Here is a 10,437-nt window from a genome sequence, read left to right on the forward strand (position 1 = left end):
TCATTCTCTTCTCTAGAAGACAAGCCAGGCAAAGTGATTTTGATTTATTCTATGTCCCCTGGCTTAAATTGGGCTCTGGATTCTCTCTTGCATTTCAAAAAATGATTAAATATGAAAATGCAATATCAGAGCAAAAGAGCAAAATGTAGGACAATATCAACACAGAAAAGTGTCCCCCCAAGATTAAAGCAAGTGTCTAGGCGCCACCCTTTCTCAGTGCTTTTATCTGATCAGCTGCTTAACCATCAGCTGCTTTCCCTCAATATTCTGTCCACCCATGCCTCCCTCCTGCACCCTTCTGTACCTCTCTCTGCCTTCTCCCCATGCCCCCACCTCAACACACACACACACACACAAAATAAATAATCCCACCACAACCACCTCCTGGCAACTAACTGATCTGTTCAGTTTTGGGTTTCTCATTCCATTAAATGGAAATAAAAATAGTGCCTGCCTCATCCATAGTGTTTGCATTAATAAAATAATCCGTAGGAGACGATGGCACAGTGCCTGGAACATACTAAGCTCTTCAGAAAAATTAGCAGCTTCAGAGTCTTATCATTTTGTCAGTATTCTCATTACCGCTACAGCTAAGCAGATCATCTCTGGTGCATCCAGAACGTAAACTCTTAGCCCCAGTCCGCAGTCAGCCGGGACCACCTGAGCTGCCGAGAAGCAAGAAGCGAGTCCCATTGGCAGGTGCTCGCCCTGCCCTTCACGCTCTCCCTCTCCGCCTTGTGGTAACTTTTGATTGGCGTGGGGCTTTGACTGCTTGCTCTGTGTGCACTGGCACTGAGAAAGGGTTAAGTCTCTCAGAAATTAGGAACCAACAAGAGGAATAGATAAAGCATGAAACCGATTCTTCACCCAGTTCTGGGAGCCTGAGGACACGTCTGTACGGTGCTGCTTTGACTTTGCCAGGTCCCAGGCTTTCTGTCTCTCCCTTTCCCAAGGTGAGGCCGGTCAAGCTATCAATCTCCCCAAGGCGAAGAGAAATGACAGGAGAATTGACTGTGTGCACCTTACAGGGCTGTCAGTGGAAAAATAAATGTCTACATCGAAAGGTCAGACTTGTGTAAACGGTGACGGGCTTGCTGGCAGCAGCGTCTAGCGAGGTTTCTGCTTTTCATGTTCACATCCACTCGAGGAAGAGTCACGTCTCAGAGCACAGTCAGGGCTCGGCCCTCTGTGCTGGACACAAATGACCAGTTCACACACATGTCCACAGTGTCACAAAGCGCCTCCCGCTGGACGTCACCCTTATGGAGAAATGCCCACAGTGCTTCTCACGATATCTCTCCCCTCCCCGCAGAGTGCAAAGAACCCCTATATTCCCTGGTCACGCAGGCCCTACTCCGAAGGCCTAGCTTTCCTGGGGAGAAGGAATGGCTTTCTTTTCCTGGGGGACACTCTCTCAGTTAACAGGAAGCAGGGGGGAAATGAGCTCAGAGAACAACTATAAACCTAATTTCTAGGCCTTGCATTTTAAGGGTTGTTATCCTTTACCCAAAAATAATGGTGTCCACAAACATGGGGCATCAATTATGTTCCAAGTACTAAGCTAATGATTTGCACACATCACAGAATGGAATCCTCACACCAGCCCTGCCAGATGCTGGTAGTAACTCCAGTTTACAAACAAGGGTACCGGGGAACAAGGGGTGAGGTCATGAACGTCTCCTGGGCTACCTGGGAATAAGTCTCATTCCCGGACCTGTGTCATGAGACTTTGCGAGGCTCACCCACACACAGTCTAACTCTGGAATAACGTCTCCCAATTTGCTTCTGTCTGTGTTCAGTTAGCACACACCTTCTCTTCATCCCATCCACCCTTCCTCCCTGCAGCCCCTAACACAAAGTGATCCTACCGCCTCAGGCCTAAAGCTTCTGTAGAATTTTCTTTTAAGTGGCTGCTTAGTGTCTTCTCTTCCTTCCCTCCTCATCCCTGTCACTTGTCTCTCTCTTGCGTTCCCAGTGTCTGTGGTCTGACTTTCTCTCTGCTCTTGTTTCCTCTTTGATCTGCAGGCCTCTACCTTTGCTTATCATTGTAACACTGTCTCTCTAAGTCCATTTTCTTCACTTTCCATTTTTTTTTTTTGGATCAACTGCTGATGATTTTATTCAAAGTGTGATGCTTTAAGACTTTCCATCTTAAAGACCTGACGAGAGGGAGAGAGAGGAAGAAAGAGAGAGAGTAGGAAAGAGAGGAGAGAGAAGGAAAATGGAAGGAATATACCTTCTGACACCCTGCCCACCCCCAACATTCAGCTAGTTGCCAGATATCTGCTGCCAGCATCATCACATAGCACTGAGAAAGAGTCAGGTCACTGGAAGACCCTGAGAGAGAGAGGGTGTAGTGCAGCCACACTGAGAAAGCACTTAACTTTTTTGGGGCAGCAGAGCACACAGCTCACCCAGCCCCAGCCCAGCCTGCTGTCAGTGGCCCTGTCGCTAATATCTCTGCCATTTAATCCCCTAGATGGCTCCTTGCAGAGGCCTGTCCAGTCAGGGATCCCCACTCTCTTGGTGGGCTCCCTCAGACGCAGCCCTACCATGGTCGTTCGACCTCAGCAGTTCCAGTTCTACCAGCCGTCCTCGCCCTCAACAGTGGTGACAGAGATGGGGTCCAAGCCTGCTCCCACAGGGGACACTGCCCTCACGTGTGTCAGTAGGGCCAGCGACTCCAGGATCCACTCGGCAGCCAGTTCTCTCATCATGGAAAGCAAGGAGATCCCTGTCAAGAGTGAGCCTCTACCCAAACCACCTGCGTCAGCCCCACCGTCAATCCTGGTGAAACCTGAAAACTCAAGAAATGGTATTGAAAAGGTAGGCAGGTGGCATTCAGGGTGAAGGGCTGACTCTTTAGACCCCCTAACTTTGCAATGTCCCAGCTTCTGAGGTTTGTTTTAGTGGACAAGAAATCCAAATCACAACCTCGAAGGAATCCTTATCCACAATCCCCAAGACACGTCCTCACCCCAAAAACCTAATTTCTAAGCCTTGCACTACAGTTGCTGAATCTCTTTTATGCGTCCATTTTCCACATCCTTCCTTTGATGGCCAAAGGTAGCTTGGAAAAGTCATGACTTTGGCATCAACCAAATCTCCATTTGAATTCCAGCTCTGCTTGATAGCTGGTCGCTTTAGTTAGGACACTTCACTTTTCTGAGACTCTTTTGTGCCTAATTTCTAAAATGGTGGTAATAATAGGAACAGCCCCATTGGCTTGGAGTAGAGATTAAATGATGTAAGCTGTGCAAATGCTTGTACCAGGCTCCATGCATAACTATTCATGGATGGGGCAACTGAGGCACAAGAAAATTTAAGTGACTTATCAAGTCAAATTTAACTTGACTTATCAAGTTATAATGATTCCAACAATTAACTGTTATTGACACCTCTGAGGTATAGGCCAGGGGTGCAGAGAGTGAGAGGATTCACCAGAGACAGAGTAGGGAACAGAACAGGCAGACGGACCAAAATACACTGCTGCTGGGAACAGCGGGCAAGACAGGAGAGGTCTGCTGTGCCATGTGGGTAGTTCCCTGGCCGGGGATCATATTCATGCTGCAGTAGTTGTGAATAGACACAGCTTCATAGTGCTATGTCTTAACCCCTTGCACCACCAGGGAGATCCCAAAAACTCATGCTCTGAAGGCTAAGTTAAGGCTGCTTTTGGAAAAGTTAGTGTTGACTGACATAAATGTTGGAGCTCTTTTTCTGAATTATAGTGTTCAAATGATTCAGAGTTTTCCAGGTCCCAGTTTCCCGTTACCCCAAGTTACTAGACACAGCCCTCAAACTGTGTTTAAGAAGTGCCTAGACCTTGGGCCTCCCCGGTGGCGCAGCGGTAAGAAGTGCCTAGACCTTGGGCCTCCCCGGTGGCGCAGCGGTTGAGCGCTGGGTTGCGAAGCTGCCCGCGGCCTCTGCGGCGCCAGTTCGATCCCCAGCTGCTCCCCGGCCACCAGAGGAGGGTCCCACATGGCGCGCAGACCTCTCCTGCCACCCGCTGCTCCCCTCAGCAGTGTACTTCGGTCCTTCTGCCTGCTCTGCACCCCGCTCTGGCTCTGGTGAATTCTCTCACCCTCCCGCGCTTCTGACTGTACCCAGTGCTTGTATAAACAAAACAAACAAATAAAATAAATAAATAAAACATGCCTCTATTAAAAAAAAAAGAAGTGCCTAGACCTTGCTAGATGTGATGAGGGTCAAAAATATAAAGAAAGTCGGATTCTCACTAGGACCAAATTTCATGGGGAAAAAAATGACTCCTAAGCAGCAGCACTGCCTAGTGTATAAGCCCAAGGACAGGGAGACCAAAGCAGACACATACCGGTGCTGGAAAGTAGGGAGGGGAGGAGCTGGGGAGCCAGAAGACTGGCATCTTACATAGAGTTGTAGTCAGTCAGCTCCAGGCACTGGTTGCCAGAATGGGGAGGCACAATCCCAGTGTGCCAGATATTTTTTTTTAATTTGTTTGTTTGTTTGTTTGTTTGTTTATGCAAGCACTGGGTTCAGTCAGAAGCTCGGGAGGGTGAGAGAATTCACCAGAGCCAGAGCGGGAAGCAGAACAGGCAGAAGGACCGAAGGACACTGCTGAGGGGAGCAGCGGGCGGCAGAAGAGGTCTGAGCGCCATGTGGGACCCTTGCCAGCCTCCGGGGATCGAATCAGCATTGCAGAGGCTGCGGGCAGCTTCGCAACCCAGCGCTCAACCGCTGAGCCACTAGGGAGGCCCGCCAGATATTTTTAAGAGACATATAGGGCCTTCCTGGTGGTGCTGGGGTTAAAGTGTCAGCTATCAAGATATCACCAGCCACTGTAGCATGAGTTCAATCCCCAGCCAGGGAGCTGACCCACATAGCGCAGCAGACCTCTCTTGCCCTGCCAGCTGCTCCCCTCAGCAGTGTATTTCCATAGATCCGCCTGTTCTGTTCCCACTTTGTCTCTGGTGAATCCTCCCACACCTCTGGCCTATTCCCCAGTTTTGTTTTGTTTTGTTTTTAAGATTTATTTATTTATTTATTTATTTATTTATTTATTTATTTATGCATACAAGAACCGGGGTACAGGCCAGATGGGCAGGAGGGTGAGAGGATTCATCAGAGACAGAGCAGGAAGCAGAACAGGCAGATGACCAAAAACACTGCTGAGGGGAGCAGTGGGCAAGACAGGAGAGGTCTGCTGCACCATGTGGGTAGCTCCCTGGCCGGCCAGGATCAAACCTGTGCTGCAGAGGCTGCAGACAGGTTCACAGCTCTGTGCTCAACTGCCTACGCCACCAGGGAGGCCCTACACCCCAGATCTTATATGCATAAATAAAAATAAATCTTTAAAAAAAAAGAGAGACATACAAAGTTCTGATATTTATGTGTAATATTCAATTTGTATGTGTTGGCAATTAAACGAAATTCTTGAATATTCTACAGAGTACACTCAGTCAACAAGTGCCCAGTTTGCAAACTCTGCTCTGAGGACTAACAAAGCCACAATGGAACTCTCTTGACAGAGTCACCCGGAGAGGCCTCAGAGAAGAGTTAGGCCTTGAGACAGGCCTTAGTGGTGCCTGCCGGTGGGCAGAGAGGAGAGAAGGAAGGCCAACTTCCTCTCTGGAGGGGATCAGACATTCTTGCCTCAGACACTTTTCTCTGCTGATTGCTACTGTGTTTCTCCTAGAGAATTCCTAATTATTCTGCAATTCTCTCTCTCTCTCTCTCTTTTATTGAGGTAACATTGGTGTACATCACTGTGTATGATACAGAGGAATAGGATCACACCTCTTCAGATGTATATTCCCACACCACATCCATCACCTCTCAATTTAAATAGTTCTGTCTTGGGCCTCCCTGGTGGCACAAGGGATTAAACACTGCACTATGAAAAAATCCGCAGCCTCTGCGGCATGAGTTCGATCCCCAGCTGGCCAGAGAGCAACCCATATGGCACAGCAGACCTCTCCTGTCTCACCCGCTGCTCCCCTCAGCAGTGTATTTTGGTCCGTCTGCCTGTTCTGTTTCCCACTCTGTCTCTGGTGAATCCTCTCACCCCCCTGCGAGATTCAGGGGGTGTCTTTGGGACACCTTCCCTGACTTGCCTTCTTCCGACTTCAGTTAGATATTCCTCTCCACTCTTCAAGCATTTCTACTTCCACCCTCCTAATGCTTGTGATAGTTGTCTATTTCCCAGAGAAGTTTTGTTCACTCGTGTACTCACAGCACCTAACAGGTGCATGAAGCACAATTGACACTCATAGTAGACATAGTATTTGCCCAATGAGCACATAAATGAGGTACTTCAAGTAAAGTGTAGAGAGACAACATGAACGAAATTCCTCTTCTCCCTCCTCATCCTTATCCCTTTGCTCTCCTTTCTCTTGCAGCAAGTCAAAACTGTGAGATTTCAGAATTACAGTCCTCCACCTGCCAAACACTGCACCTCCCATCCCAGCTCTGGAAAGTCTGAACAGCCAGCCATCCCTAAGGGATCCCAGCCTGACGCAGCCCCCTTGGGCCCAGAGATGACCATCCTATTTGCCCACCGAAGTGGCTGCCATTCTGGACAGCAGACAGACATCCGGAGGAAATCAACTTTTGGCAAAACCATGACCTCGGTGTCCACTGCCTCGGCCGCACAGACCATGTTTCCCACCAAATGAATCTACAGGTGGCTATTCCTAGACCCCCAAGAGGTGAATTACATTTAAATACAATCTGCCTCTACTGCGGGTGTCCTGCTATTCTTTGGGAACTAAAGCTTGGGTCCTTGTTTGCCTGTTTTACCTCCAGGAAAGAAAAGGTGGGAGCAGGGAACCCAGCCCTGGTGGGCGGAGAGAGCAGGTGGCCTTCCAAACGTAATGATTTGAGGCAACAAGGCCACGACTCAGACAAATCAGTGGGGGCCCATCCTGCCCACCCTCTCCCCCAGCATGGAGTGTGTGGCTCTTGTCCCCTATGTCCTGTGCAAAATGTGTGATGTCCTACAAGGGACTTCAACCAGAGGTGTCCAATGGTGGCAATATTGGCATAGCTTTTTTGACCTCATCTCCATATTCTTAACAAGCATTAAAATAGTTTCTGCCATCTTCTGGAGCCTATATACTAGTTGCTAGTAGCCACCATATTTTTTTCCCTCCATGGAGTCACAATCCTGATGCAAAGAGACAATTTCTGAGAAGGGTATGAGATGGATGCTTTGAATACCCAAGAACCCTCTAAAACCAAAGGGGTCAACTTTCTGAGTTTGCTATAAACAAAAAGGTCAGAGAGAAGGCTGACTTCCTCATATCAAAATACTATCATACTTTAAGTTTTTTGATCTGTTTTCCCACATAAAATCCTACATAATCGATACACAGACAGTCCGTAGCCATGATCAGTGCCCCGCATGGTATTATGGACGCAGTTGATTCATGTGGGCTCAATAGTCTGACATCACAAAGAAAATACAGCACGCCTAAAAAATAACTTTATATAAGGGCTTTGAGTTTAGACCATGAGTATCACTGCAACATTCTTTCTCTGATTTTGTTCTTTTCAACTAGCTAGCTGCTGCTTCGCCAGGTTGCAGGATAAGGCAACAATGGCGGTGAGAAGATTCCAGTCCAAGGTAGTGCCTTCTAGGGTACACCTCCTAGAGAAAACTATAAAAGGGACTGGACAAGGAGAGTTGGAGAGGGAAAACAGGAGGGTGAAGATGGCAAAGAGAGAGGAGAGAGGTGATAAGGATTAGGGAAAGTTGCGGGGAAGATAATAAAAGAGGAGGGAACAGTCTTGACATTCCTGGCAGGTGGGAAAGAGGGGACAGAGTCTGCAAAACTAGGTGACCCCACTAAAATGGGCTGAAGTAAGCAGGAGCAGCCAAGCAGAATCTTGTAAACTAGGGTGAAAGGGCATCCCAGAGACCCAAGGTGATGCTGTAAAACGACCCATTAATTCTCATTAAACTTAATTGTTGTGATCTAACATTTATTGCATACCCATCCGTGTGGGCACTTTAATGCATAAATGCCATTTGCTACTAAGGTTAGGTGCCATAAAAAAAAAGGAGGTCTAATTAGACCTTTCCCCTGGACAGTTGTTGAAGCTCCTAGGATTAAAGACCTGTATCTTTTACATACCCACCTACACACTTGGCCAAGGACTTTCCAGACCCTGATAAAACAAAAACAGCCCTAATCCTGCCAAGGAATACTGCACATCAAACCTTTAGGACAGCGTGGTAACATTATCCTACTATTTCTGTGAGATATTGGCCCAAGTCTACTCCATAGACTAACATCCAACCCCATGCCTCATTGAAGTAAATGTAATCCAGATGGAGAAATGTGCGGAAATCACAAGACAGGGAGTCATTACATGACTTATCAAAATACGAGTAAATAGGCCTCCTCTTTACCAAAAAAAGCACTCAAGTTTAGGATTGAGTGGCAGGTAGGTGACATCAGTAGTCAAATAAATACTTAGTCTGTGCCTCAGTAGCAATGGAGCCAATTAATTTTTAACTGTTGTTGCTCTCAATAGGTTGCTAGAGTGTCAGAGAGATAAACATGAACCAGAAAGTTCTTCCCTTTGTCTGCTATCTCTATAGAGTGGCCTTGCATCTCTGGGATGCCCTTGTCTCTATAACATGTCTATGTAAACAGTGCTTCAGTGAACACAGGAGTGCATTCTTGGGGTAGAAACCTAGGAGTGGAATTGCTGGGACATATGTTTGATCTACTTTTGAGTAGACTTCATGCTGTTTTCCATAGGGCTGGAGCAGTCTGCATTGCCACCAATGGTGTATAAGGGTTCCTTTTCTCCAAACCCTTGCCAACGATGGTTGTTTCTAGTTTTGTTTGGTTTTTTTGCTGCTGTTGTTTTATATGGGCTATTCTCATGAGTGTATAGACTTGAATGTTTCTGCGGAAGCAGCCTCTTGAAATCCTAGGTGAGAAAATAACCTAGCATACCTAGGGCTGCGGTGCTAAAAGGAGACCAGCATAGCCCAATCAGGAGATCTGAGCACAGTGTCAGCTGAGTCCTGAAGGACAAGTAAGATTGTCAGGTGGATAAAGGGGTGGGAGAAAGAGTGTTCCAAGCAGGGGAAGAAGTGCTTGCTAACTGGATTTATAGGTAGCAATCAAGCCCAGTTCCCTTGTGCTTTTAAGAATCCATGGAGCAGGGCCTCCCCGGTGGCGCAGCGGTTGAGCACTGGGTTGCGAAGCTGCCTGCAGCCTCTGCAGCACCGGTTCGATCCCCGGCCCCTGGGCAAGGGTCCCACATGGCACACAGACCTCTCCTGCTGCCCGCTGCTCCCCTCAGCAGTGTATTTCGTCAGTCTGCCTCTTCTCTTCTGTTCCCCGCTCTGGCTCTGGTGAATTCTCTCACCCTCCTGTGCTTCTGACCCAGTGCTTGTATAAATAAATACCCAGTACCCAGTGCTTGTATAAATAAATAAATCTTTTAAAAAAAAAAAAAAAAGATTCCATGGAGCATTCTATGGATCCCAGGTAGAATCTGAAGTCAAACATTCCATCCTGTGAGAGCTCTATCCCCTCAATAGAGATGAGGAAAGGGGATTCAGACCCTCACACCATAGTGCTATGAAAGGTGCTGAAGGTAGGCAATGAGGATAGGCTATGAGCACCTGAGCTGCCCTAGAGACAGCACGTGGAAGTTCACCTCTGAGTCACTCACCCCTTGAAAGTTAAAGCTGGATCTTTAGAGATCAGCTGATTCCTGGCAAAGTAAAATAAGCTTAGCCTGGCCTAGAGCATGTTTTCAAGTAGGAGCTGGGTGCCTCCATTTTCACCAAGCTCATGAAGTGAGGCTGATGCCCCTCAAGTATGAGAATCAAATCTGCCTTTCTTGGGTTGGGCATCCGAGCTGACACTGCCCTGACTCAGCAGGAGCATGGCCACACCACTTGTTAATATGGTGAAACAGGCCTGCACTGATAAGTGAGTAGTGGATGCTCTGAGTTCCCCAAGGCCTCCCCAACTCCTGCACCCTGGCCCCTCCTTTAGGGCCTCCCTGGCACTCAACCACCCAACAACCAAAGGGTAAAGGCCAGGAGCAGCTGAGATATCCAGAATAAAGCCCTATTTCCTTCTTATTGGCTAGTGCCTAGGCCATACTGCTGCTAAAGCCCAATGAGGTCACTCGAGCAACTGTGAAGTGCAGCACTTCCCCTTATCCCCATCCTGGCCTCTGTCCAGCCCTTCACAGTCACCTGCGTCAGGCCCTTAATAGGAAAGGAGCAGGCTGGGACAGGGAGCAGGCTGACGCACACTAGTCTGCCTTTTCAGCTGCTTTCACAAGCATAAGCTTTGCCCTTTGGCTTCCCAGCCACTCTGGCTTGATTAGGCAGGTCCAAAGATCATTTGTTTCAATAAGGTGAGCAGGCATCCTCTCCCCCATGTCTGTCCACACAAGCAGGCCCCGCCGCCTCCGTACTCC

General features: G+C 48.0%; 1 protein-coding gene across 3 annotated transcripts in view; it reads left to right on the top strand.

The window, feature by feature from the left end:
• SH3RF2 (SH3 domain containing ring finger 2) overlaps nucleotides 1-6,653 on the top strand; it is a gene marked incomplete at both ends in the record, with an annotated part of 118,542 nt that extends 111,889 nt beyond the window's left edge. For all 3 annotated transcript variants that reach the window (XM_084252737.1, XM_084252738.1, XM_084252739.1), the window contains 2 exons: nucleotides 2,480-2,826; nucleotides 6,378-6,653. In XM_084252737.1, coding sequence (XP_084108863.1) covers nucleotides 2,480-2,826; nucleotides 6,378-6,653 — 623 coding nt within the window. The remainder of the gene's footprint in view (nucleotides 1-2,479; nucleotides 2,827-6,377) is intronic.
• Between the last annotated feature and the right edge of the window lie 3,784 nt (nucleotides 6,654-10,437).

This window comes from Talpa europaea, assembly GCF_964194135.1.
Source record: "Talpa europaea genome assembly, chromosome: 13".
NCBI lineage: Eukaryota > Metazoa > Chordata > Mammalia > Eulipotyphla > Talpidae > Talpa > Talpa europaea.